The 27897-nt window shown below is 59.9% G+C and overlaps 1 protein-coding gene across 3 annotated transcripts; it reads left to right on the top strand.

Annotated features, from left to right (window-relative positions):
* Positions 1–81: 81 nt before the first annotated feature.
* On the top strand, positions 82–27894 carry CARD10 (caspase recruitment domain family member 10). 3 transcript variants are annotated; one of them, XM_028115343.2, is made up of 21 exons: positions 85–263; positions 437–688; positions 1584–1721; positions 3562–3887; positions 7326–7511; positions 8416–8571; positions 9188–9313; positions 10354–10545; positions 11751–11885; positions 12234–12349; positions 13276–13304; positions 13752–13875; positions 18808–18967; positions 19391–19502; positions 19969–20212; positions 20392–20461; positions 21540–21642; positions 23116–23274; positions 23377–23492; positions 23951–24063; positions 24248–25266. In XM_028115343.2, exons 1-21 carry the CDS (start codon positions 125–127, stop codon positions 24486–24488), a joined length of 3237 nt encoding a protein of 1078 aa, XP_027971144.2. In that variant the 5' UTR covers positions 85–124; the 3' UTR covers positions 24489–25266. The 3 variants fall into 3 exon arrangements, with proteins under 3 accessions (XP_087881495.1, XP_027971144.2, XP_087881494.1); XM_088025368.1 differs by lacking the exon at positions 24248–25266 and adding an exon at positions 26346–27894 and having other exon boundaries at positions 87–263; XM_088025369.1 differs by lacking the exons at positions 23951–24063; positions 24248–25266 and adding an exon at positions 23816–23944 and having other exon boundaries at positions 82–263.
* The last annotated feature ends 3 nt before the right edge of the window (positions 27895–27897 follow it).

Raw genomic sequence — 27897 nt, 5'->3', positions numbered from 1 at the left:
GCGGGAAACAGGAAGCGGGGGGGGGGGCGGTGAGGCGCGCGGCCGGAGGGCCGGGAGGCAGGGCGTGCGGGCGGACGTGCGGGTGGCTGGCGGGGCCGGACGCTCGGCCCGGGCCGGGGCGGCGATGTGGGGGGATCCGGGCAGCCCTGGCGGCCGCGGGGACGGGGGCGGAGCCCGGAGCGCCGCGGACACCGCCCCCCTGCGCCGGCGGAGCCGCCGCCCGAGCGCGGACCCGGGAGCCCGAGGCGACTGCGGCGTGCGGGGTGAGTCCCGGGGGCGCGGGGCGCGAGCGCCCGGCGGGGACGCGGGGAGGGGGCTCCGGGGACGACGGGCGGCTGCTCCCGCGGGCGACGTCCCGAGGTGGGGGCGGGGGGATCGGCCGGCGCACCCCGCCCCCGGGCGACCCAGCTGACCCCCGCGCGCCTCTGGCCCGCAGACCCCGAGGACGCGACCATGCCGGGCGGGGCCGAGGCTGGGGAGGCCGAGGAGGAGACTGGGGCCGGCTCCGGGTCCGAGGCGGAGGAGGACGCTTTGTGGGAGCGGATCGAGGGCGTCCGGCACCGGCTGACTCGCGCCCTCAACCCGGCCAAGCTGACGCCCTATCTGCGCCAGTGCCGGGTCATCGACGAGCAGGACGAGGAGGAGGTGCTGAGCACCTACCGCTTCCCGTGCCGTGTCAACCGCACCGGTGAGCCGCGGGGGGCGCGCGGGGTCGAGCCTTCCCGGGGCTGACTGCCCCTACCCCGCCCCGCCCCGCCCCGCCCCCGAGCGCCGCGCACCCGAGCCTTGGCGCTCGAGGCCAGGGGTTCTGGTACCCACCATCCTGCCTCCTGAACCACCATTACGATCCAGCGGGTGTGTGCTGCCCACTCGGGCATCTGGGGTTTATCTATCTTGGACTTTCCTCCCACTTCCTGGGCCCACTTTAGAGCAGGGAGGTGGGTGTGGTTGCCAGTGCAGTCTAGATCTGGGACCTCCGGGCATCTTTCCTGTGCCTTTTGATCTCCTGGGTTCTCTCTGCCCTCTACCTCTGTGTACCACACATTCCTTGGGGAGCCGTTTTTCCTTAAGTGCTCAAGAGACATCAAACTTTGTGAGGGTGCCCGTTCCCACAGGGTGTGTCTTTGAACTAGAGTTAGCTAGCAAAGGGATGAGGGTCTAATGGTGGAATTTCAGGCATTGACCGGTGGGGGGAATAATAGTATTTTACTTTGCGTTTGGGGTAGGGGGATTCCTGTGTGCACTTAAAAGGCAGGAAGTATTTGCTGGCCCCGGATCTGTGTGTGTGTGTGTGTGTGTGTATGTGTGTGTGTGTGGTGGGGGGTGGGCAGGCTGGGGGTTGGGAAGCCGTTGAAACACAGGTGCGTGGCAGGAGGGTCCTGGCTTTCTTGGCTCGGGCAGACAGGCTCTGCCCACTGATGTGTTGAGACAGGCCCCTGTGTGTGTCACTGGCTCAAAAATCTGGGGAAATAAAGTCTGGGGAACGTGGGCCCTGGAGCATGGAGAGGGAAAGGGGGAGGAAGTGGCTCGGCACTGGGGGAAGCCCTGCCCTTGACCCTGGGGCACCCCCTGCCACTCCCCAGGGCGCCTGATGGACATCTTGCGCTGCCGTGGCAAGAGGGGTTATGAGGCCTTCCTGGAATCGCTGGAGTTCTACTACCCCGAGCACTACACACTGCTCACGGGCCAGGAACCTGCCCAGCGCTGCTCCATGATCCTTGGTGAGTGAGTCCGCAGTGGGTGCTGGTGCCTGGGGCACCCATGCAGAGGTTCCTTACCCCATCCCTGTTGTGGAGGCACTTCCGCTATCACTGTTGAACAGATAGGGAAACTGAGGCATGGAGAGACCAGAAGCAGTTTGCCCAAGTTGGGATTCTGATCCATTTTGTCTGAGTTTAGAGCCTGCCCACTTAACATGGCTCTTTCCCCCTAAAATTGTTTTCGGATGCACACATGTCAGACATACATGGGTTTATAGTTTCCTGTGTAAATAATTCAGACACCCCGGGTAACTTTAGAATAAAAAGAAAAGATCTTTACTTCTTCCTTCAGCTCTGTTCTGCTGGTGACAGTTTGGTGAGTCTCTTCTTTTCTTTGCATTTGCACACACACACACACACACACACACACGTTCACTTTTCCTGAGAACTGATTTTAGCGATTCTTGCACATCTGGTGCATTATCTGAAATGACTGCACATGTTCCTTAGTGATATTGTGCCATAAGTCATTTAAGCGACCCCCTGTTCATGGACATCTAGGTTGTTTCTGGTTTTGTAACATGTACCAGTGATGCCGGGAACATCTTTGTATGTGTATATTTGTGCAAATGGGTGTCTCAGGAGGAGAGGTTCTGGGAAGTAAAATTTCTCAAAGATTGTACGTATTTTAAGTGTTAAATCAGTGTTCATCCCACCAGCAGGGTATGAGTGCCCATTTTGCTGTATCCTCATGAATCCCGGGGACCATTTAAAAATGTTTTTGGCAGTCTCATATGTCAAAGATATCTCGTTTTAAATTTGTACTTCATTGAGAAGTCATTCACAGCTTACTAGTTAGTAAACCTTGGGCAAATGACTTGACCTTTCGGGGTTCCAGTTTTTTTGTCTTTCAAGTGGTTGTAACAATAGTATCTACCTTATACTGTTGTCATGAGGTTAAGTAAATTATTATATTTACTTAGCACAAAGAATGGAGCCAAATGTTCATGGTTACTATTATTGTCATTGTTACGATTTTTATTGCTGGTGAGCTGGAGTATTTTTTCCTTTGTTTATTAACCAGTTTTGTCTTGGAACTTGCCTATTAGTTTTTGCCCATATATTTTTTGGTTTGTGTTTTCTTATTGATTCGTAGGAGCTCTTTTTATATTGTGGCTCTGAATCTTTTGTTATATTTGTTATATTTTCTCCTGCTCCACTTGTTACATTTGAACTTTTTTGTCACAGCTTTCATTGTTCAGAAGTTTCAGAAATTTTTATATGGATTTGTCCGTTTTTTCTCTTATAGCTCTTTTTTTTTTTAAAGATTTATTTATTTATTTATTTGAGAGAGAGAGAATGAGAGATAGAGAGCACGAGAGGGAAGAGGGTCAGAGGGAGAAGCAGACTCCCTGCCGAACAGGGAGCCCGATGTGGGACTCGATCCCGGGACTCCAGGATCATGACCTGGGCCGAAGGCAGTCACTTAACCAACTGAGCCACCCAGGCGCCCAGCTCTTATTGATTTGTAGAAGCTGTTTATATATAGTGGCTCTGAGTCATCTGTTACGTTTGTTATACTTTCTCCTGTTCTGCTGTCTATCTTTTAACTTCTTTTGTTACATCTTTTCTTACATTGTTCAGAAGTTAAAAAAAATTTTATATGGATTTGTCCATCTTTTCTCTTATAGGTTCTAGATTTTGTACCTTAATTAGGAAGGCCGCCTCTACTCCAGAATGCTAAAACAACGTTCCAGAATTTCTGTCTAGTGTTTTCACAGTTTGGGTTTTTCGGTGCAGGCTGCTATCCCCCTGGATTTCATCGGCTTGACCTGACGTTTCTCTCCCCTGTCCCTGGCAGATGAGGAGGGGCCAGAAGGCCTGACCCAGTTCCTGATGACGGAGGTGCGACGGCTGCGGGAGGCTCGCAAGAGCCAGCTGCAGCGGGAGCAGCAACTGCAGGCTCGGGGCCGGGTGCTGGAGGAGGAGCGGGCGGGGCTGGAGCAGCGGCTGCGGGAGCAACAGCAGGCTCAGGAGCGCTGCCAGCGCCTCAGGGAGGACTGGGAGGCGGGCAGCCTGGAGCTGCTGCGCCTCAAGGACGAGAACTACATGATCGCCATGCGCCTGGCCCAGCTCAGCGAGGAGAAGAACTCTGCAGTGCTGCGCAGCCGGGACCTGCAGCTGGCGGTAGGCCCCAGGGAGGGGCGGGTGGGGAAGAGTGGGGAAGTAACCTTTGTGAAAACTGACCGTCATGGGGCAGCCGGCCTGTGGCCCAGAGCCACCGTCTCCCAGCTGTTGGACCACGGGGCAGGTCCCGTCCCCATCCTGTGCCTCAGTTTCCTCACCTGTAACACAGGGGGGTTGGTAGCCCTGATGTCGTTGAGTTACGAGGGTGGTTCTCAACGGGGGAAGCATTTGGCTGTGTCTGGAAACGTGTTTGATGCTCCCAGCGAGGAGTGTGCTCTGGGCCTCTGGGGGGGGAGCCCCGGGATGCCGCTGGGCAGCCTGCAGAGCACAGGGCAGCCCCCACGGCCCAGAATTACCTAGCCCAAGAGGTTGGTAAGGGCCGAGGTGAAGAAGCAGCCTTGGTTAGTGAGGATTCTAGTTTAAGACCCAGAGTTTGAGACACATGAGTGCCTGGCACCATTAGCACTCAGACCTGGATGGTCATCAGCAGCTGTCATTAAGTGCGACCGCGCTCCACCACCACCCCGGTTATACACGTCATGTCGTGTGATTCCCGCTGAGGCACCAAGCACCAGGTTTCATTTTGAAACATAGGCACTGAAGCCGGGATTGTGGAGGCACTTGCTCAAGGGCACAGAACTGGGAAGCGGCACAGCCTGGCTTGGCACCAGGTCTGCCCGGCACCCACGCTGGCCTCCGCTGCGTGATGCTCTTCTGCCCGCTCCCATCCAGGGGCGGCTGGCCTGCTCCTTCCCGGTGGTGAGTGTGCCTGCACCTCGTCCAGGCCGAGAAGCTGAGCCCGCCTTCTGGGTTCCTTCCTGGGACTCAGTATGGGGGTAAAGCTGGTGTCTTCCCGCTGCAGGGACTTGTCCAAAGGGCTTAGTGAGCGAATGCTTGTCCAGGGTTTAGCAGTGCCAGTGGCACCCAGGAGGCTCTCTCCAACGATACAGTACGAGGTCCATGGGGGGGGCTGCTGCCTGTGTGATTTGAAGCCCCCTGTTGCTGCGGTGCTGCGGGTGCGGTGGGTTCCCGGGGACGATGGGTGGCCCGTGGGAGGCCGTAGGTGCTGGTGCGTCGGTGCGCCGGAGCCTGTGGCCGTGCGTGCTGGCGGGTTGACGTTTGGGGAGGAGAGAGTCCTGATCGGGGACATGGAGGCCACTCGTTGAAGACTGCCAGGCGTGCTGAAGAGTGTAGGTGGCTGATGGGAGGGTGTGAGGCTGTCCTCGGAGCATCTGCTCGGTGTTTGGCATGAGATGGGGCTGTCTGAGGCCTGTAGTCTGGCGGCAGACTGAGCAAAGGTGGCCCTGGCAAAAGGCTTCCCTCCCTGTGCCTCAGTTGCCTTCTGGTCCTTGCAGGAGGTCACGGACGAGGCTGCTGGAACCGCGGTCCCACACCTCCCGCCTCAGGCATGGTCCTCTGTTTGCCCTGCACCGGCTCCCTGACTTCAGCAGCTCCACCGGGAGAGGCCGGTGGGGGGACACACTGTGAGCGCCCCCGTTTCTGGATGAGGAAACTGGCTCGGGGAGGTTGGTTAGAGCACTTTCCTGGGAGCCCAGGAGTGAAGGATTTCTGACTTTGCTGTCAGCACTGCTGGGGCCAGACTAGGGTCCCCCCTTCTTTGCCGTGTCTGCTTTTCCTGAGACGGATGTGGGGTGTGCTGTGAGGTTTTCCTGGAAGAAAGGGGTCAGCTACTCAGAGGGGGCAGTGGGACAGCCACCAGCCCCGGGGTGTCAGGAGGGGCATGGCTTGTTTTGTCTTTGGGATGGGTGTAGCTGTGAGTTGGGTCCCCTGAAGTGGCAGATGTGTGTATATGCCCGGGGGGATGTTCTCTGTGTGTGTGTGTGTGTACAGCTGTCTGGGGTCTCCTGGGGTGGGGTAGGGGGATGAAGAAGAGGTGTTGGAGGTGCCTCTGTGTGTCTGCAGATTAGCAGCAGGTGCATGTTCATATGCCCACCTCGGGTTGAGGTCATCTGCCCCTGGGCAGAGAGTGACCGCATTTCCCCGGTTTAGGGGGTAGAGGGCAAGGGATGAACTTTAACCAGTAGATAAGATTTTCTTTGAACGTAGCTAGCGTAAATTTGCCTTAACTTTTCGGAGCTTTCCTGCCACAGAATTAACCAGAGGTGTTGCAGGAAATGAACAGAGTAGCTGATGGCACCTGTCTTGGCTGCTTGGGTCCCCTACCCCCACGGGCAGGTGTGTGGTGGCTGAGATTTAATACCGTGTTTTATAAGGTGCAAATTTAATGAGCTCTTATTTCTGAGCAACGTAAACTTCAGGACCGAACACTGTAATTTTGTGCTCAGTGAGTTTGTACGCCAGGATTAGAGGCATCCGCGTTTCCTGGTGTTCGGGGGAAGACTCCCAAGTGGCCTGTCCTCTGAGCTCATCGGGGGCGCCTGCTGGCCACGGGGCAGGCCGGAGGCCGTAGTGTGTGGGGGCAGTTCATTGGAGAGGGTGTGACCACACTTGCCCTTGTAACTAGCTTTCTCTGGCGGTTCACAAAGCATGTTTTGTGAGGGGAAAGGAATGTGAGAGTCATGAATTTCTTTCTGAGTCCTTTGTGGAGGAGGAGTGGAGCTGCCTGACCCAGCATCCAGACCCGCGAGCGTGTGTGTGTGTGTGTGTGTGTGTGTGTGTGTGGCCACGCCTGGCTCTGAGGGATGCAGGGCTACCAGCCATTTCCAAGAGAGGCCAGGGCGCTCCTAGGACACCAGATGTTGGCACGCCTACGCAGAGCACCAGAGGTCATTGTGTCCTTGTCCCAACAGTGACTTCATTTTGTGGCTGACACCTGCTGCTAGTCTTGTCACTGTCCGGCCACCTCAGACCCCACATGGGAAATAACCCTGGCCGGGTGCACTCCTCATCCAGCAAGCAGACTGTGTCACCGTCGGCCAGGCCACCACGCAGCTGCCCACCTACCACGCCACCCCCCTTCCCCGGGCCAGCTTCCGGCGGCCCACACTCAGCTGGTGACAGGTTGGGGTTCTGGGATTTTAGTGAAGGCTGTGAAGACAGCCACCGTCCCACCCCTGGCAGTCCAAAAGCCAGCCTCTGACAGTTTGAAGGCCTCTACCCGTCCACTGTCATGCTGAGTCCGAGGCAGAGCTGGGCCCAGACGCCAGCTCTCCCTGTTCCTGGCGCAGCCCAGCTCTCCTGTCGCGCCGGCCCCTGGATCACCGGCGCTCCGTGTTGGAGCTGTGGGACAGACGAGCCTGTGGGGACGTGCTACACCCGCCCCCAAGTCCTTGAAGCACAGTCCCCTGGGACTCCCCAGCCTGTCCCTTCTTCATAGACCAGTCCGGGGAGGACTCCTGTTCAGGGAACCCTGGAGGCAGGGGGAGTTGAGAGGGTGATATCTCTCCCTGTGCCCTGGCCGGTGGCCCCTCCCCGGGCTGCGTCCCTCCTGGGGCTGATCCTTGTGTTGGGCCCTAGGTGGACCAGCTGAAGCTCAAGGTGAGCCGGCTGGAGGAGGAGTGCACCCTGCTGCGGAGGGCCCGGGGGCCGCTCCCCGGGGCCGAGGACAAGGAGCCGGACAGCGTGGACCTGGTCTCTGAGCTGCGCGCCGAGAACCAGCGGCTGACCGCGTCCCTGCAGGAGCTTCAGGAAGGCCTGCAGCAGGTACGAGGGGCAGTGAGGGGGAGTGTGTGTGGGGAGGTCAGACCACCAGCTGCTCACTCATCCCCCTGAGGCCCGGAGGATGAGGATTCTGGAGTGGAGATGGAATCCTGGCGGGCGTCTTGTCTTAAGCCCTGAGTGGAGGGTCCTTAGTTAGCGCTCAGCTCTCCCTGGGTGTTTGGTCTGGGACCTGGGGGTGGCCCCAGGAAGTCTCTGAACTTCCCGAAACGGTGCACCTGATTTCGTGTGAGCACTTTTCTGGGGAGAGGCCTGTAGCTTTCCTCAGATTGGTAGAGGAGTCTTTGACCCTGGAAAGGTTCAGATCCCTGAGTCTGGGTGGCCCTGGGGCTTGCTGGGTGTCCCGTGGCTGGTCCGTGGCGGGTCAGTGGCAGTGTGGGCCTGCCGCCTGGGGGATGGGAGCCGGGGCTCCGTTGTATTTCACAGGGTTGGGGTGCCCGGCTGGGGTGTGGGTGTGTGGGCTGGATCTCGGGCCCATGGTCTACCCACCTGCGCCAGGCTCAGCCCCTGTGAAGACCCCTTGTCAGAGGGGTGGGGACAGGCTTTGGAAATAGCACTCGTCAGCTGCCCTGGGCGGTGGCTGGGGGCCAGAGCAAGAGTGAGTGGGCTTGGTTCTCGTTTAGGAATAAAATCCGGGCCAACTTGTGTAAGCACGCCCTCAGCCACTTACTTCATTTCCACCCCAGTTGCTCCCTGGAGGGTGTGCAGGGCTGTGGGCCGCACCCACTCTACAGACGGGGAAACGGAGGTCCAGAGAGATTGAGGCCCTCGGCCAAGGTGGCAGAGCGAGTGGGGCGGAGCTGAGGGCCATGTGTCCCTCTCCCTCCTGCCTCAGTCACGGCGGGCCCTGGGCGAGAGGCTGAGGCGGCCTCTGAACTGTGCTCCTCAGGAAGCGAGCAGGCTGGGGGCCCCAGGCTCAGAACGCATCCTCCTGGACATCCTGGAGCATGACTGGCGGGAGGCTCAGGACAGCAGGCAGGAGCTGTGCCAGAAGCTGCATGCCGTCCAGGGGGAGCTGCAGTGGGCTGAGGAGCTGCGGGACAAGGTAGCGTCTCCCTCGCGCCCCACCCCACCATCCTGCCTTGTCCCGGCCCCGTCCGGGCCTTGTTCCCGCGTTCCTTCTTGCTAACAGCCTGGCTCCTAGGGAGGGGAGGGTACTGCAGCCCACCTACTCTGAGCGTCTGCTGTGTGCCAGGCACCGTGCTAAGAAACCTGCGTTCGTTTGTTCTCGAATGTTGAGACATTGCAGGCAACAAAATAAAGGTTTCTGTTGCTGTAGAGGGTAAATTCTCATAGGGGAGACCAACAGTACTCTGTGCACATAATCCTAAGTCAGTTACTTCACATAGCAGAGGGCAAGTGCTGGGCAAGAAGCAGAGCAGCAGGTCAGATCCCAGTTTAAATGGGGAGGCCAGGGTGGCCTGGGAGGGTGTCATTGTTAGGATTATCCCCCTTTTACACGGTAGGTCCCTGAGGCCCAGGGAGGGGAAGTCAGTCTGTGGCCCAGGCCACCCAGCTGGGGAGGTGGGCCCTTGTGCTTGAGGCTCAGGCCTCTCTTCCTGGACCCGCTGAGCATCTGCTGGTGAGCTTGCCCCGGTGCCCGGCCCCGTGGTCTGACCCGGGTGCTCGTCCCGGCCGGCTCCACCCCGCCCGGCCTGCAGTACCTGCAGGAGATGGAGGACCTGCGGCTGAAGCATCGCACGCTGCAGAAGGACTGCGACCTCTACAAGCACCGAATGGCCACGGTCCTGGCCCAGCTGGAGGAGATCGAGAAGGAGCGGGACCAGGTGAGGCCAGCCGCTGGTTCTCCTACTCAGGAGGACGGGGAGAAGCGGGACTAGGGTTGTAGATGGAGACTTTCCCGGGGCTCGGACTGGTCTGGGAGGGGCAAGGAGGCCCGCAGAAGCACAGACTCTGGCCTTTAAGCACTCGAGATCCATCAGCCCCGCCCCCTGAACACACCTGCCTCACCTGAGCTCCGCGTTCAGGAAAGCTGGTCCTGGCACCTGTCAATTCCGAATCCCTTCTTCCCTTCATGTCAAGGACAAGGCCAACACGGGGAGGCACTTGCAAATATTTGCCGGCGAAGAAATTCGCTGGAGTTCTGACTCCTGGGCCCTGGGTCTCATGGTCTTCATCTCCTGTGGCCACAGGGCGGGCCATCTCCTCCTGGTCCCCTGCCTTCCTTGTGGAGGGCTCCCCATGCAGGGGGCAGGGCAGGAGGTTTTGTCCTTGCACCAAGTTCGAATCCCACTAGAGCGAGCCTCAGGGACCACTGGTGGGCATGGTGAAAGTGCAGGTGACCTGGTGGTCTGGGGTGGGCCCAGGACCCTGCACTGCCTCTGGCCCCCATGCCCCCTGAGGCATTGGGGGGCAGGTCCCGGCCATTGTCCCAGCTCCCAGGGACCCTGGTCTTCATGGTGGGGACAAGCGCTTTGGGTGCGGTGTGCTGGGTTTGAATCCCAGCTGCTCCGCTAGCCCGGGATGCTGTGAGTGAAGCCCCAGGCACACAGTGGGTTTCCCAGAAGAGGCTTAAGTTGCTCTTGGGAGACGGCAAGAGCCTGGACTCGGCACCTCCACCACCTGAGTTTGAATCCCAGCTCTGTCCCTGCTGGCTGGGCCGTCTGTAAAATGAGAATAAAAAGAACGTCCACCTTGGAAAGTTTATGTGAAGGTTAAATGAGCTCATATTTAGCACAGGGCACCCAGGAAGGGCTTACTACCTGTTAGCTGCTGGTCTTGTTGACCCCCACCCCATCCCAGAGGGTAGAGGGCAGGACAGTTGGGCCAGTGTGGCCCCTTCACCCTCGCTGCCCGCTCTCCCCAGGCCATCCAGAGCCGTGACCGGATCCAGCTGCAGTACTCCCAGAGCCTCATCGAGAAGGACCAGTACCGCAAGCAGGTGCGGGGCCTGGAGGCTGAGCGGGATGAGCTGCTGACCACGCTCACCAGCCTGGAGGGCGCCAAGGCCCTGCTGGAGGCACAGCTGCAACGGGTCCAGGGCGGCCCCTGCCTCAAGGTGAGCGGGGTCAGGGGTACAGGGGTTCTGGTGGGAATGCTGGGGTCCCGGCAAGACCTCTTGGCCGGGGTTGGGAACATGCAGGACCCGGTGGGAGACATCAGCCCCGGGGGTGGGACTCCGCAGGACCCAGTGGGAACCCTCGGCTGGGCTCAGGAAGATGCAGGTTCCGGGAGGAAATACGTGGGTCCTGGCTGGAGCCCTCCCCCTGGGTCAAGAACCTGCTGGTCTGGGACGGAGCCCTTGGGCAGGACGGAGAATACGCAGGTCTGGTGGAGCTTTCCGCTGGGGTGGGTTGGTGCATCAGGGGACGGGAAAGGGGCACGTGTGTCTCCAAGTCTCTGGGGTTGCTCCTGGGGCACCAGGAATAGTGAAGTTTGTTTTTGCATATGCTTGGAGAAGCCCGGCTGCAGGAAGGCCTGAAAGCCCCTCAGAGACCAGCTAGTCCAATTCCCTCATTGTATAGGGCCCAGAGAGTGTCAGGGGCTTGCTCAAGGTCACACAGCCAGCCAGCACCCCTCTCAACCAGATATTAGTCCTTGGACCTCTGTCAGGAACTCTGCCTTTTCCTATCTTGGGTTTGCTTGAAGATGATCCCTTGGCCCTGCATTTGATGCATGAAGCCTGGAGGAATAGAACAAAGGAAGCATGAATCTGTCTCCTCTCACTTAAAATTCTCAGTGGCTTTTTTGTTTTTAGGTAAAGACAAAGCCCCTTATCAGGCCCTAGAGACCTGAAAGGTGGGCCCCTTCCTCCTTCGAACCTTGTTCTCTGGGTCACAATCTTTTAATTCCTGGATTGTGTCACAGTCCTGCCCCAGGGCCTTTGTGCATACCATTCCATCTGCCTGGACCATCCTCCCCAACTTTATCTGCTTAACGCCTACTTATCCTTGAGTCCTCAGTTCAAACCACACTTTCTCTAGAAAGCACTCCGTTGCCCCCAGGTAGGTTGGGCCCTTTGAGTGCCTTCCCCACACTGGGCACCTTCCTTCTCTGCTCTCTTGGCAGTGTGGGGTTATTTCCTTAATCAGCTTGCTTGTTTACAGTCAGTCTGCTCTAGGCTGTGAGCTCGGTGAGGGCAGGGATCCAGCTGTCTCATTCCCTGCTCTGTCCCTGCTCCTCCGGGCATCCAGTAAATGCCTGTGGCTCACCCTTGACCCTTGCCCCGCCCTGCTCACCTCCCCTCTCCCCTTCCTCTCCCAGGCTTGTGCCTCCTCCCATTCCCTGTGCTCCAACCTCAGCAGCACCTGGAGCCTCAGTGAGTTCCCCCCGCTGCTGGGAGGCCCGGAAGCAGCTGGGGAGGCGGCCATTATGGGGGGATCCGAGCCCCACACCTCGGTAAGACACCTGCCCTCCCCGAGTGTGGTGGGGGCGGGGTACGGATGCTAATAGTGTTCATGTGACGTAATTACTAATATGTGGAGTGCTGTCCAGTTTGTCGACAGTCCCATTTCACATGTGAGGACGTTGAGGCCCCCAAGTGCCTTAATTAAGCTCGCCCAGAGCCAGCTCAGTGCTGGGCCTGGGTGCCAGGAGACTTGGGACCCCCACTGTACTCTTGCAGAGCCCACACCTCCGCCCTGGGCCCTACTTGTCTGTCACCTGTGGAATGGGCACAAAGTAGGGGTGTTGAGGTGTGGGAGATGCCGTGGAGGTGACCCAGACCCTGTTGTGGCCTGTTGGCAGGAGGAGGCGACAGACAGCGAGAAGGAGATCAATCGGCTCTCCATAATGCCCTTCCCCCCAAGCGCTGGCTCCATCCTCCGCCGGCAGCGTGAGGAGGACCCTGCACCCCCGAAGAGGTAAACAGGATGGGGAGAAAGCAGTGGAGGCTCAGGGACGTGCTGCTGCTGTTTCTCCAAACAGCCATCTCCCGGAATCCCTAGCACCAGCGTCGGGGCTGGGCCAGCACCTCCCTTGATGGCTCTTCAATGGCTGGGGCGCTGGGGACTCAGGTCCCAGGAGTCACAGCCGTGACCCAGGTCAGAGGCTAAGACAAGGCCAGAGGGCGGAGTGGGCTTCATCCCTGGGGAGCACCCTGGCAGGAGAGCCCCTGGAGGGCAAGCCTCAATGATCCTAAACCCCGGGGGATGTCTAGGTGGTTCAGGACTAGGGGACATGGAGAATGTTCCAAGGGGTCAGGGGCCTCAGGCAAGAAAGCCAGGCCCCACGTTCAGAGCGGCAAACGGGGTCCGGAAAAACCAGGCTGTGTCTGCTGGTGGCAAGACCAAGGGCAGGGGCTGGTATATGTCCCCCGTCACAGCTTTTTCCGGGCAAGTTGCCCTTGATTTGTTCCCTTACGGACGTTGGGCACAGGAGGCCGTGATCAACACGGACTTGATTGATCTGATGAGCGCGTCCCCTGTGACTAGGGTGTGTGATGAGGAAGGCACCTGGGAGTCACGAATGACAAAGGCAGAAAGTAGGGGTGAGGCGAGGGGTAAGGTGAGAGGTCAGGAGAGGCTTCCAGGAGAGGGTGGCATTTCAGGACAGGCCAGGGGGCATTCTAGGTGGAAGGACGTGGGACGGAGGTCAGGCTCTTAGCTCCTTGCCCTGTGAGTTGAGGGTTGCTCATTGGCACACTTGCCCTGTGCTTGGGACCCCTGCCTTGGCTGTAGCCTCTGTGTGCTTGGGGGCTGCAGGACCTCTTGGTGGCCAGGGTGCAGGAGGAGTGGAGTGGGGCAGAGTGCTCCCTGTGCCTCAGCTCCTGCCTCCCCCCCACCCCCAGGTCCTTCAGCAGCATGTCCGACATCACAGGTAATGACCCTCTGGGACTCCGTGGGGAGGGCTCAACTGTGGGGGGTGGCTTTCCAGCCCACCTGAGGCCTGAACTGCTGGCTCTGCCCTTGGCTCCCCTTCCTGAGGCCCCCCTGTGCCCTGGCCAGGCAGGGGAGGCTGTGCTCAGGAAGGCCCTGGGTGGGGAGTCGGGCCATGCCGCTCCCCCTGAGCCCAGGCCTGCTCCTCTCTCCCATGCCTGGCTGTGCTATACGGGCTCCTTGGTCCCAGGCCGCCCTCCACTCTCTCCAGGGTCACCCTGGCCCAGCCCTGAGCCCTGCGGGTCCAGTGTCCTTCTGGGGCCTCAAACCTGCTAAGGTCCTGGGCAGTCCCTGGGCTCCAGGGGCTCACCCCCTTCTCACAGGCCCTGGTTTCTTGGTCTGGCACCCCAGAACCTCACTTCCTCCCCCCCACCCCACCCCTGCCCAGGGAGTGTTACGCTTAAGCCCTGGTCTCCTGGCCTCTCCTCGTCTTCATCCTCCGATAGCGTGTGGCCTTTGGGGAAGCCCGACGGCCCCCTGGCCAGAGGTTGTGGCCTGGATCTCCTCAACAGGTACTGTGGCTGCCTGGGGTGGGTGGGGGGGCGGAGGGACAGGGTCGGGTGGGAGTTCAGTGGGGGAGCCAGGGGGGTGGGAGGGTCAGGCTCCTGGAGCAGGGCAGGGGTGGGGTGGGAGGGAATAACAGCTCAGCCTCGGCCTCATGCACCTTTAGAATAGTCAGGCTTTTAGAGACCTGGGATTCAAATCCTATCACTGCTGCTCGTCATCTGGGTGACTTGGGCTGGTCACTTCTTTATCTGGGTCTCCGTTTCCTCTGCCGAAGGCGGCCAGTGATCTCTTCGGCATGGGGGTGGTTTGGGGGTTTAGGACTCGTGTCAGGAAAGTAGCCTGCTTTGCCAGGCATGTTAATAGGTACTCAGTAAATGGTAATTGTTACTCATTTCCCCGGCTCTGAGCTCCCAGCAGAGCTTCGTGCTGTGGGTGGGGTGGGGCCACCATGGGAGCCCTGCAGCTGGGCTGGCCACAACCCGTGACAAGAGTCACGAAACAGATGGGCTCAGCATGCACTGCAGGCGAAGTGCTCTGTCAGTGTTGACTGGAGAGTGACCTCCCTGGTCAGGCTCGCTGGTGGGTCTCGGGAGGGCGGGCGAGAGAGGAGGCCGTGCTGAGAATGTGGCCTTGGAACTCAGGTAGGGAGGGCAGCTGGGGAAGAGCAGAGGGCAGAGGCTGTCCAGGCAGAGCCCGGAGCTTGGCTCTGACTGGAGCGGGAGGGGGAGGGGGCCGGGCAGGCTCAGTGAGTCAGGCTGGCGGTGTGAGTCAGGCGGGAAAGTGTGGACTTTGGCTTCTACACTCTGCTCCGGAAAACGCGGCAAGGTTTGGCTGCTGGCTGCTTCACATTATTCTCTCCATTCGGGGAGGTGGGTGTTGTTAGGATCATCCCTGTTTTATAGAGGAGAAAATCGAGGCTCAGAGAGGTTAAGCCACTTGCCTGAGGTCGCACAGCTGGGAAGCGCCAGGGCCGGGGTCCCCAGTGACCCGGTCGGATTTGGGTTTGGGAAAGGGCGTACGAGGCACGGAACGTCAGAGCTGGACGCGTGGGGGTGCGGGATGCAGAGGATGGGCCACACAAGAAATTGGGGCAGAGCAGGAACAGGGGCCTGAGCAGCTTGGCCAGGCCCTGGTCCAGGCCCCTGCCCCCACTCTTGCCCTCCGGCAGCAGGCCCAGTACGACATTGTTTCTCCCTGTGCAGGACGTGCCTCTGGGGGAAGGGGCGGAGGCGCCTCCCTTCCTGCCTGCTTCCCTTCCTCCAGCGCGGCCTGCAGCAGGGGTCCTGGCTGCTGTCCACGGGGCACCGGGGCAGGAGGTTCTGGCCCAGCCCCCGCCCGGGGCCTGGGATCCCAGGGGCCCCCTCTGCAGTTCCTGGGGAGGAGTGGGGCGAGAGAACGCACTGGGGTGGTGGACTGAAAGCCGTGGATAGATTGGGGGGCAGCGGGGATCCCGGACTGGTGTGTGGGCTGCTGCCTGCGTGCGTGCGTGTCCCGGGCCGGTGTTACCGTGCAGAGCACAGTGGGGAAGAACAGACACTGGGGCTCTGTCACCTGCTACAGAGGGATATTGGGCAAGTCACTGTATTTCCCACGGCCTTGGTTTCCAGCTCTGTAAAATGGGGTTGTCGTGGGGTTCCAGGGTCCCCATTAGAGTGTTTGGAGCAGTGCCTGGCTCAGAGCGAGTGGTAATGGTAGCTCCCTGCTCTTGTGATCGGTGCTGCTCGGTTCCCACAAAAGCCCTGCAAGGCTGGTGCGTTTAGCCCCATTATACAGATGACAACACTGAGGCCCAGGGGGAGTCAGGAATTTGTCTCAAGACCACTCGGTGGTGGAGTTGGGGATTCCGTGGTACCTTCCTTCCGGCTAAGCTATTTTCACCTCATGCTTGTGGTCTGTGCATACTGTGTGCTGGGCCTTTGCAGCCTCCCGGTCTCCCCTGCCCTTCTGGGCTCCCAGAGCCCTGGGGCAGGGCAGGGGATGCTGGAACAGTGGGTGTGCTGGGGCAGGCTGGAGGCTGGATGGACACCCAGGCAGGCGGGGAGATAGGAAGAGCCAGAGAGTGTAAGTGGGGTGCTGAGGGGGGCAAGCGCTGGGCGAGAGTTGCTGGGTGAATGTCAGGGTGGGTCTCCCTGGCAGGCCCCTGCCCCCACCCACACTGGTCACATGGATGCCACATCTCTGGCACCAGCTGCCCTTGCCCAGAGAGATTATCGCTCTCCTCCACCACCCACTGGCTGGGCAACCCTTGTCAAGTTATAACTTCCCTGTGCCTCAGTTTCCCTCTTCTCTAACATGGAGGCTCACAGATGGTTCCCATGGGGCTGTCAGGAGGGTTAAATGAGGTAAGTTATGTGACAGGCTTGAGTCTGAGCTTCATAGGTCCCTGGCCTGGAACAGAGCAGTCATGTGCCCGGCCTAGAGGTCTTCCCACAGTGCACTGGGGCGGGGGAGCACTCATCCGGGTTACTCGGCCCATCACTGCTCAGAGTGGGCAGAGTGAAGGACTGGCCCGGTTTCCCTCTGTGACCCGACTCCTCACTGGACACGGGGGGGAGGGGCTGGGAGTTGGGGACCCCATCCTTCCCACCACTCACAGGGAGGGTTGGGGTCAGTCAGGTTGTGTTGCTAGAGACCCAGGAGTCCAGAGGTTGGAGCAGGCAGCCCCGCGCCCCCCGCCATGCACTTGTCTGCTGAGACCTGGTGCTGAGAGGGACCCAGTTGGACCTGGCCCCAGGGAGCCCCCAGGTGGACACTCCCCCCTTCCCCAGGGGGGCCATGGAGGCACAGAGAAGTCACATGGTCCCTCAGGGAGTTGGGCAAGGGTGTCCTGCCTCAGGGCAGTGCCTGAGCTGTGTTGGCCTGGGGTTTCAGGGATTGCAGGGCGGGGGATGGGGGTGGTGTGCCAGGGCAGAGGGTGGGGGGCGAGCAAGTGGGACGGGGAAGGGCTGAGTGCAGGCTGCTGGCTGGGCTCTTGACTGGGGAAGCCATGATGCTCGGTTCTCTGTGGGTCTGGAACAGGTGGGGAAAGTGGGGGCCACACCTAAGAACAGTAGATGTCCAGTTTTGATTGGGCACGCAGTGTTACCTGGCCACGTTCGAAGAGCACTCCACGTTTAATTGAGTCCCATGATGAGGTGGGTGGATGCTGCTGGGGCTGCGGAGGACCAGAGGCTGAGCAGCCAGGCCGTCTGGCCCCAGAGCCCCTGCCGGTGCCACTTTCCTCAGACTCCCCTGATGGCACCCCACAGCGACAGACACCCAGTACACATGCCCGAAAAGGATCGTGAGACAATAGTTAGATTTACTCGAAGCGCGGCTGGCTTACATTTTCCATTCCATTCCAATCAGAAACAGCGCTGGCCATGACCTTGTGAATCTCACAAGCCTCCTGGGGCCAGGCCTGCAGCTGGGTGTTCCTTGGAGCCCTCTGGTTTCCATTCTACCCGCATGATCTTTACATTTGTCTGACCGTCATACCTGTGGTGGGAGAAGATGCCATTACTGTCCTGGCTTTATGGATGTGGTGACAGAATCAAGCAGCCAGCTCGCTCGTCCAAATCCGGGGCCCAGTTAATGCTGGGTGTGGAGCGGGACTGTGTTTCTCCAGCCGTGGGGCAACCTAGCCTGGCCCAGCCTCCGGCCTCCCATCTCTGGCAGGGCTACCTCCATGCAGCCAGGACAGTCCTGGGCCGAAGGAGCCCATGAAGGCAGCGCGGATGCCTCTGCCCACCCCCCCCACCCCGTCCAGCTGCAGCCCCTCGGGTTTGGCTGTTTTGACTGAGGGCGTAGAAGCCGAGAAAGGCTTGGGGGGTGGGGGGCGGTCAAAGTTCCCTGCTCCCCACTGGTGCTGATTGGGTTAAAGTCCCTGTAGCCTTGCTAATCCCATGCTGGCAGCAGGGGTCAGTGTGGCTGCGTGGGCTGCAGTTGTGGGGGGGCGATGGGGAGGCGGGGGACACTCTGGCCTTTCCTCTTCCCTGATGCTCTGGCCTGGCTGGGGGGAGAGTCAGGGAAGGGAATTCCAGGCAACTGTCTCTGAGCTGGCCCCTGGGCCTTAGCAGTTCTCTCCAGGGGCAGGAAGAATGCTGCCAACATGGGGATCTGGGTGACTCTGTCTTAACTGCCAGTGGTTTCCACTGCCCACGGGGAAGGCCAGACGCCTTCGTTCTGTGCCCTCTGCGGGCTGGCTCCAGCTAGCCCTTTCTGGGAGCTGTCTCCCATGATGTTAAATTAGCTAATTAGGACAAGGAGCTTAGCATGGCGTCTGGCACATGGGGAGCACTCAGTAAGTGTTCGCTGTTGCTATTATTACTGTTGTTACTGAATCCTTCCCCACATCCTGTATTCTGTCCTCCGCACCTCTGCCCCTGCCAGCCCTTCAGGAACACCACCTCCTCTCTGTCTATTCCCGAAGTGCCTCTCCTCTCCACCACGGTGTAGCCCCGCGGCCTCTTCCTCTGGGAAGCTGCTCCCCTCTGTGCTCCCACGGCTGGCTGTAACCGTCTCTGGTCTGTGTTATGTTCTAATGGTGACCTTCCTCCCTCAACTGTGAGCATAACAAGCTTTTATTAGTTGTCTGCTGTGTGCCAGTCATGGTGTTTGGTGCTAGGGACCCGGAGCTGAGCATGATAGCAGCCTGGTTCCGAGGGGGTTTTCTTGGCCAGGTGCAGATGGTGCGGCCCTACGGGAAAAGCTCTGCCTCACATGTGCAGGGGGCTGGGAGGGAGAGGTCGCTTTGGAACTGAGCTTTGCAGGATGAGCGGAATTCACCAGGCAGAGAAGAGGGGGAAGGGCGTTCCAGCAGCGCGGCAGGTGCAGTGGCCCCAGGGGTGGGAGTCATGGCACACTGGGGGGATTGCTGTGATGGTTCTCCCAAGAAGGTTGAACCACGTGGAAATACTGACTGAACTCTAATTCCCCTCTCCCTTCTCTCTTCCCAGGTCTCTGGCCATCCGGGTGTCTTGCCGGAGCCCCCCGGGGGGGCCCGAGTCCCAGGACAAGGGCGCAGATGGCCTGTCGTTCCTTGGGGACAGCTGGTCTGGGGCCATGGTGCGGAGGGTGCTCTCTGGGCCAGGGTCGGCCAGGGCGGAGTCCAGAGAGGTATGATCCTGCCCTTCTGAGTTGGGGGTGGAGCCAATGCATTAGCTGGGGCTGGAGCCCTCTGATTGGTGGATCTGGGTCACTGGGCAGTGTTTCTGGGGGTTGACCAAAGCAGAGGCAGGCTCAGAGATGACACTCGGGTTGCCCTACCTCAACCAGCGGTACATTAAATCTGATCAGGCAGGTGGGCTGGGAGGTGGGGCAAACTGACAGCACCTCGACAGATCTCCACCCTTAAACATGGGAGAGACCAGGATGTGGCAGCCTGGTTCGGGAGTCCTGTTGATTGGGACTGGCATCCTGGCAGGTGGGGGCATCTGAATTATGGGACACGCCATCCCCACCCCAATCTTCCTCCAGCCCCAGGGCTGTGTTGCCCTGGGAAGCTCACTTCTTTCCCTGCCTGCCTGGGTTTTCTCCCAGCCAAGGGCTGAGGCTGCTGGCCTGGAGGGGGCAGGTGTGGAAGGTGAGGTCCAGCAGAGAACATTGCCCTGGAGCCAGGTGTCCACGTTCCCCTTCCTGATGGACTTCAAGGGTAAGTCTGGTCCGGGGCGGGGAGGAACTGGGGACTCCGGGTCCTAGAGGGATGGAGCTGAGAGCCCAAAAGAGCTTGTCCAGCCCATTGTGTAGGTGGGACAACCAAGGCACGAGAGAGAGAGAGACAAGACACTTCGCTGCCGGACTCTCGGCAGTGCCCTTCCCTCCCGCACTGCGGTCCCCTTGCTGGTTGTCCATCTCCTCCTCAGTAAGGAGCTTACTGTGAAAGGAGCACTAGACAGGAGTCCAGAGACCTGGGTTTAAGTCCTGGTTCTGTTCCTAGTGGGCTTTGTGGCCTTGGGCAGGTGCCTGCCCTCTCTGGGCCTCAGGCTCTGACTTTAAGAAGGAGAAGGTAGGGTTTTGGCAGCCCAGGCCTTGAAAGGGGCATGTCTGTGGCCCGAGGCTGCTCCCTGACTTTGTCGTCCTCTTGCCTGCCCTGCTGCCCCTGCCCTTCCCACATTCAGCCTGTCAGTCCTTCCACGAGGCCCTCGACGCCTGGACAAAGGGGCTGAGCACCGAGCCCTTCTATATCCGAGCCAACCTTACCCTGCCGGAGCGAGCAGACCCTCACGCCCTGTGTGTGAAAGCCCAGGAGATCCTGCGTCTGGTGGACCCGGTGTACAAGCGGCGGCAGGAGTGGTTTTGCACCCGGGTCGACCCCCTGACGCTGTGGGACCTGGACCGGGGCACTGTGCCCAATTACCAGAGGTGATGCAGACCTGGGAGTCTGGGCACAGGTGCCACAGGGAGCCCGGAGCAGGCTGGGAGACTTTTCCCCTCTTCCTGCAACCCCTCACAATCCTCTGGGACAGGATGAGGGGGGCTGGAGGGGGCCTCCCTTTCTCCCTACAAATGCATGACGTGTGTCCCCCACCTCTACCCCACAGAGCCCAGCAGCTCCTAGAAGTTCAGGAGAAAGGCCTGCCCTCCAGCCGCCACCGAGGGTCCCGAAGTAATGTAAGCGGTACCGGGTGGGCTGGCAAGGGCCTGGGGCGAGGGACTGCCAGGGGTCGGCTCCCAAAGGGAGAGGCCGGGTTCCATTCTCTGGAAGCCCTGCGGGGAGAAGGGGAGGGAAGCCCCCACCTCGCTCCTTCTCCTGGACGTGGTTGATGGTCTACTGCATGCCGGGCAAACAGAACAACGGCGGGGCTTGCTGGCCAGGGGTGTTGAGAGGGTTAAAGGAGGTGGCAGGTGCCCGGTGCTCTAGGAGCTGGCCTGGCCACGATAAGCACTTGACAGAGCAGCAGTCTCTCCTTTTTCCAGTCCCCGGATAAGGGCTGGGCTGGGTGAACCTCCCTGTGTCAACACGGACAAAGTGAGGCTCGGAGAAGTAAAAATAACTCAAGAGGCCATGGTGCTTAAGGGGATGAGAACTCGGGCTCTGGAGCCAGGCTGCCCAGGCTCGAATCCCAGCTCTGCCACGTGCCTCGCCACCTTGGACCAGCACCTGACCCTCCCTTGAGGCTCTGTTTCCTCCTTTGTGAAATGGAGGAGTTACGTTGCCTGCCTCGCGGGCTTCAGTGAGCTCATGACATCTGGGGCTTAGTGAGAGTCTGTCACATTGTAGCCACTTGACACCTGGTAGGTAGCTGTTGGTGTGATTGGTGCTGTCTTTATTGTTGTTCTTTTCTTCTTACACCAGGTCACATTGCTAATTCATTGGAAGGGGTCCCAAAGTTTGTCTCTTGTGTGACATTAGCTTCCTCGGGTCCCTGGGCCTCGGTTTCCCCATCTGTAAAGTCCGGGGGGGTAGACCTCAGGCGCCTCTAACTGGTACTGACAAGCTTGCTTCCCTGGGCCCATAGGGATGGTTGCCCTCGCCTGCCTGTGGTGGGGGGCTCTGCACTGGGCTGGGTGAGGGCAGGAGAAGGCCTGGTGGGGAGGGGACCCTTCTGCTGACCCAAGCTCTTCCACAGATCCCGGACAGCAGGGGCAGCCCGGCCCCCTCTGCCAGGGGTCCCGTCCAGCCTCTCCTCCCTGAGGGTGGGATGGAACTGGGCTCTCAGGGCCTCCTCTTTCTCTGCCCCCTCCCCAGCTGAAGAAGCGAGCCCTGGACCAACTCCGGTTGGTGAAGCCCAAACAGGGGGGAAGCTCCGCGGCGGCTTCTCCAGAGCAGCTGTTGCTGGAGCCCTGCTCAGGTGAGCGCACTGTGGCCAAGGCATGTCCTGTGCTGGTCACGGCGTCCACGAGTGTGCACGTGTGGGGGGCCTGGGAACTTGGTGGTCCCTTTGGCTCCTCCAGCGGGGAACAGGGCGTCCAGGGATCTGAGAGGCTCCCCGTGGGGGGCACATGGGCCACCAGGGTGGAGGGAGCCAGTCAGAGGAGGCACACGTGTGCAAGTGTGATTGTGGGTCTGTATGATTTTGGGGCACACATGAGCACAGCTCTGTTCTTGTCTGGCAGAGCGGGTGTCGCTGCGCTTCTCACATGTGTGTGCTGGCGGGCACCACGAAGAGCCCAGAGTGGGTTTCTGGAGGCAGAAGGGGAGGCCTTGGGTCGGATCAGGGAGAAGGGCTTGGGGGAGCCCAGATGAGGGGTAGCAATCCTGAGAGGCAAGAAGATGGTGGTTAGGGAAGACTTCCTGGAAGGGAAATTGGGGTAGGGTTTTCAGGGATGAAGAGGAGTTTGTTCCAGGCACAAGGCACAGCCGTGCAAAGGCACCGAGGTATAGCTGTGTGTGATGTGTGTGCAGGCCATTGAATACAGCAAGTGCCTATCAAACGCCAGGTCTGTCACGAATTGTGCTTGGTCCAGGGGACACCGTGGCACTTCCCCTTGGAGCACACTGCCTAGTGGGGGTGGGTGCAGCTGCCTGCCAGTCAGATAATTCTACCTGCAAACGTGATTACAAAGTGCGGCACGTGTACTAGAGGAGAACTGGGTGTGTTGGGGCGCATGCCGGAGACCCTGCATGGCTGGGGACCAGGGAAGGTATAACCGGGGCTCTGAAGGGAGAGTTGGGGTTATGTGGGCCGGGAGATGCTGGAGTGCGGCTAGGCCTCCCCAAGTCATGCAGAAGCCCTGTGATTGGAGGCAGTCGATCCATGCGTTGGGGCACGGGACTCGCCGCCTCTCTAGGCTCTGGCAGGGCTGGGTCACCCATGTGGAGGATGTGGCCTTCTTCCCGAGGGTCGTGGAAAGTCACTGGCACATTGAAAGCAGGGGAGTAACTCGATCTGACTTTCGTTTTAAAGCCTCTTTCTGACCGCTGAGAGGAGAATGGTCTGGAGCGGACAAGGGTGAGGTGGGGGATAGGGTTCGACGCTGCTGTAGAGGCGCCAGCCAGGAGGGGGCAGCTCTGGGGTGTGTGCGTGTGTGTGTGTGTACGTACGTACGCGTACACGCACGCACACACAGCCAGGAGGGGGCAGCTCTGGGGTGTGTGCGTGTGTGTGTGTGTGTGTGTGTGTGTGTGTGTGTGTGTACGTACGTACACTCGCACGCACACACCCCCAGGAGGAGCAATAGTAAGACTTAGGAAGGGAAAAGAGATGGGGGGCTTGAGAAGAGGTGATGGGGTTTTGAGTATCGAGGGGGCTGGCCACCCTCGGAATGGGGAGCTGGGGACTCTACCTGCACCCTCATCTCTTCTGTACCCCACCCCACTGCAGAGCCTGAGCGAAGCCTCAAACCCTACAGCCTGGTGCGCCCACTGCTGGTGTCCGCTCTGCGGCCCGTGGTGCTCTTGCCCGAGTGTCTGGCACCCCGGCTCATCCGCAACCTGCTTGACCTGCCCAACTCCCGGCTGGACTTCCAAGTGTGCCCAGCGGGTGAGCCTGTGCCCGGGGAGGGGAGGGATGGGGAGGGCTGGGTGGCACCCCGGGGCAGCCCAGCCCACTGGCCCTTCCTCCCTGCGTCTCACTTCTCTGCAGAAAGCCTCTCTGGGGAGGAACAGTGCTCATCCTCAGCACCTGGAGCCCCCAAGGCCCAGCCTGCCACCCCTGGGCTGGGCAGCAGGCTCCGTGCCATCCAGGAGTCTGTCGGGAAGGTAGGTACTGGGGTGGGGGGCTGCCTTTCTGGGCCAGAGGGCTAGAGTCTGAGGGGCGCTGGGCAAGCCCCTGCCCTTCCACGGGCCTGTTTCCTCACCTGCAAGTGGGAGCGCTGGGCCAACCAAACGTGGGTCACCTTTGAGGTGTTTGGTCCGTCTCACCCGTCCATCCCGTCTCAGATTCGCCGCTACCTTGGGGGGCTGGCTAGGGGCTGCCAGGCATGGGGGTGGTGGTAGGGTTTGCTCCATCCTATCAATGGCGAAGCTGAGGTCCGGAGCGGGGATGTGACTTACTTCCCCAGGCCTCCCGCCTTCCCTTGCAGCTCTTTCCTTGTTGCCAAGGCCCTTCTGGAGAGGGATGCAGGCCCCCATGGGGGCCTGTGCCGTGGGGCCCAGTGGGGGCAGGGAGGTTGGTGTCTCCGGGCCGGAGTAAAATGTAGCCTTGGTCTCCTGAGAAGAAGCACTGCCTGCTGGAGCTGGGTGCACGGGGCGTGCGGGAGCTGGTCCAGAACGAGATCTACCCCATCGTCATACACGTGGAGGTGACAGAGAAGAACGTCCGGGAAGTCAGGTAAGGAAGGGTGGGGGTGGGTGGGACCAGCCTTTCCTCCTCTTTGGATGTCCCTGTCTCTGTGTCTTTTTGTCTCTCTGCATCTGTCCGTGCTCTCTCTGGCTCTCTGTATCCTGGTGTGTCTCTGTGTCCCTGTCTGTCCTGGGCCCCTGCTCTGACCGCTGCCCGCCCGCTCTCTCGGCAGGGGTCTGCTGGGCCGGCCCGGCTGCCGGGACTCGGAGCTGCTGCGGCAGTGCCATCGCTCGGAGCAGGTGCTCTGGGGGCTGCCCTGCTCCTGGGTGCAGGTGCCTGCGCATGCATGGGGTCACTCGGAGGGGCTGGCCAAGGTGGTGCGCGGCCGCATCCTGCAGGAGCAGGCCCGCCTCGTGTGGGTGGAGCGCGGCAGCTGTGCCGGGGGCGTCGGCGGCAGCAGCAGCGAGGCCTGAGGGGCCCCTTCTGGTGCCTGCGGCTTTCTCACACACCTCCGAAGCCCCCGCTGCGGACCCCGGTGTCTGCAGTGGGAGCTGGGTCCTCCTCATCCTGAGCCTTCCTAGACCCTTGGCCTCCCAGACGTGGGGCCCCCAGCTCTGGGCTCTCCCCCGAGTGAATTTCCAGGAGCCCTCGGGGCGGAGCTCCCACCGCCCCCGTACTTGCTGCTCTGGGCCTTCAGTGCGCCCCTTGTCTCCGTGATTCCAGTTGTGGGCCCCACGCACGTGTCTGTGACCTGTTCTCCTTGCCCCCAGGAGCATCTGAGCTCTCACTCCGGTGCACTGGTTTACACACCCAGGTTCTCACGGCAGGCACATGAGGTCTCCTGGGTCCTCGTTCCCTTCTGTTCAAGGAAGCCCCGAGCCCGCCCGGCATGCCCCTCCCCCGCACCCCGCTCACGTTTCTTGTGTATACCTCCACGTGTGGGCACCGTGGTTTCCCTGGCCCACCGGGCCCCTCGCGTCTTCTCGTCACATGTATGTCTGTGGTTCTCTCCTGTGTAAATGTCACACCCCGTCCCGTGACACTTGGGCACTAACCCTCGTGTGTGCCCGGGGAGTACACCGAGGACCATGTTCTCACAGCGCCGTCTCCCTGCAGTGACCCGCCTCTCAGAGGTACAGTGGGGGGAAGGCCGGCTGCTCCGTCACCAGAATGTACGGCCTGTTGATTTTTAACGGGCCTTTTTCACTCAGATTCTACACATTATGGAACATTAAACAGTTTGTCATAGAAGCTGGTGGCCTTTTGCTTGCTCGCCTTCCGGGCCCCGGACCCCCTCTCCACTCCCCCGGCTCGTCCCCCCACCCCCAGATCAGGCTGATACCACCTCTCAGGCCCCCGCTTGCCCATGGGAAGGGTCAGATTTCGTTTCTGACTCATCCCAGAGCCGCCCGCCATCTGCTGGCATCACCTTACCTGCCCCTGAATGACCAAAGAAAGGGCCCCACAGATGGGCCCCCTCCACGCTCAGCCCTGCCTGTGTCTAATCCTCAGAGGAGCGTCCCCTGGAGAGGAGACACTGAGGATAGCAGGGTATGGTCTTGGCTTAAGGAGCCCGGCTGCTGAGTCCAGGAGACCACGAGCAAACCCTCTGTGCGCAATCAGGTCCTGAGACCATTCCACCGGCAAGAGGATGGTCCAGGCAGGATTACCACGGGGGTTGCTGCTTCAGCTTAGGGTCTGGGATTCCTTCAAGAAGTATTTATTGGACCTATGTGCCTAAGTGCTGTCCTTGGTCATCCTATGGCTGCCCTCTGTCCTAGTGATGAACTTGGGTCAGCCCCTGGAGGTTGGGGTGGGGGAATGGGTTACTAGGTGGAGGGAATCCCCGGAGTGAAGTCTCAGAGACAGAAAATGGGTTGAATTTGGCCACCTGTGGAGTGGTAGGAAATGAAGCTGGGAAGTCCCAAGTTCAGGGGTGGGGGCTGCCTATATCTTAGTGTCTTTTGAGGTCTGGCTCAGACACCATCTCCAGGAAGGCTGCTTGATTCTGCCAGGCCTTGGGACTTTTCAGTCATGCCTTGTGGCAGGATGGTGGGTCTCTGAGGGTGGCCGTGAGCTCCCTGGGTGTGGAGACCGAGTAATGCTCATTTGGGTAAACGGACCTCCCCATTTTCTTGCTGCATGCCTGGCCCAGTGCTTGGTCTATGGACATGAGTCTGGGTGACATTGCGGGACCTCAGTGAGGCAGTTGGCTTTGTTTGGTCCCATGGTAGGTTTCCCTTTACTGGGCAGAGAAGCCCACTAACCCCTTAATTCTCACCATGTCTTAATTTTGTCTCCATTTGTTAAATGATGAAATTAAAATTCAGAGAGGTGAAGTAACTTGACCAAAGCCACATAGCTGGTAAGTAGCCCAGTCAGGATTTGAATCCTGGTCTGTGGCGTGAAGCCTGGGATCGTCCCTCGGAGATGCCGTTCTGAGAAGATGGGCCATGAAGGGCCTTGGCGTGGGGCTGGCCCACAGGAGGGTGATTCAAAAGGGTTGGTTCCCCTTTCCTCTCACCCCAAACGCCTACTACAGGCTTGGGCCCCAGCGGGCCCAGTCCAATTCACCAGCCATCTGGTACTTTCTTGTGTTTAATGACTATTTCTTGGGTGTGCCAGGCACTGTTCTAGGCAGTGGAGATTCAGTGAATAAAAAAGAACCCCCTGCCCTGATATATTCATGAGAAAGACAGACAGTAGATAAGTAAAATATTTAGGGTGTTGGAAGATAAAAAGGGCTATGGAGAGAACACGGCAGAAAAAGGGACCTGGAAAGGACAGGTCTGGGGGGGCTAGGAAGGAGGGGGGAGATGATAGTGCAACTTTTTAAAAGTGGCCTGGGAAGTCCTTGTGGAGAACATGACGTTTGTGTAGGTCTGAAGGAGGTGAGGGAGTGATATGTGCAGACCTTTTAGGGAAAGGCCCAGGCAGAAACAGCATGTGCAAAGGTCCTGAGGTGGGTGTGTGCCTGGACCGGCCACAAGCCCAGTGGGTCTGGAGTGGAGGGAGCAAGGGGAGAGTAGTAGGAGGCGGGGTTGGAGGGAATGGGGAGCCAGTTCACACAGGACCTGTTGGCTGCGGCATGATCTTGGGCTTTTGTTCTGAAGGAGATGGGAGATGCAGGGCTCTAACAGGAAGGATGAGATGTGAATGACCTTGTGTCCAACCAGATGGAGGCGGTGGCTGGATAGAATGCCCTCTGTCCCTGGCCTGGCTAGGAGAGAGGCAGCAATAAAGACTGCTGAGTGAGATGGGGTGCGGTCGGCTACAGCAGGACAGGCACCCTTTGGGGCCTCCTGGGGGCCAGGTGAGACCCAGAGACCTGGGTTCGATTGGCTCTGTGGCTGAGCTGCTGGGTCATCTTCGATGGTTCTGTGCCTTATGTGCTCAGCTATCAACGGGACTAGCAATCCTCCCGCTGTTGTGAAGAGCCAAGGAGCTGAGCAAACTACTGTGGGCGCCCTGGGGGTTGGGAGGGGGGCATCCTTGAGCTGAGCCTTAACGTCCAAGTAGGATGTAGCTGGGTGAAAGGAACATGGGTGACGGTGAGGAGGATGGGGGAGGGCATCCAGGAGGAGGTACAGTGTGAGCAAAAGCTGGGAGGCTGGAGAGCAGGACACCGTAAAACAATGGGTGTTGAATGAGCTAACCTGACAGTCCCTGGGGAGTGGGGAGGCTGGGCGGCCCCTCCCTTCCATGGGGGCATGGAGGGTTTGTTGTTGTCCCCACCCCCACTGCAGCAGCTGGCCGGCCCCGGGGCTGTCCCTTTGGCAGAGCCTTTTCCAGCCACCTCTGGGGCTCCCCGGGCCGGCCCCGCCCCTCGGGCTGCGCTGGAGGCAGGGGCGGGGCCAGGCGTCCCGGAGCCGGGCGGGAGCG

This window comes from Eumetopias jubatus, unplaced genomic scaffold (genome assembly GCF_037043125.1).
Source record: "Eumetopias jubatus isolate StellerSeaLion01/CBP00866 unplaced genomic scaffold, mEumJub1_p1.0 scaffold_8, whole genome shotgun sequence".
Taxonomy (NCBI): domain Eukaryota; kingdom Metazoa; phylum Chordata; class Mammalia; order Carnivora; family Otariidae; genus Eumetopias; species Eumetopias jubatus.
Note: the sequence above shows the minus strand (reverse complement) of the source record. Positions and strands in the feature narration are given on the sequence as shown.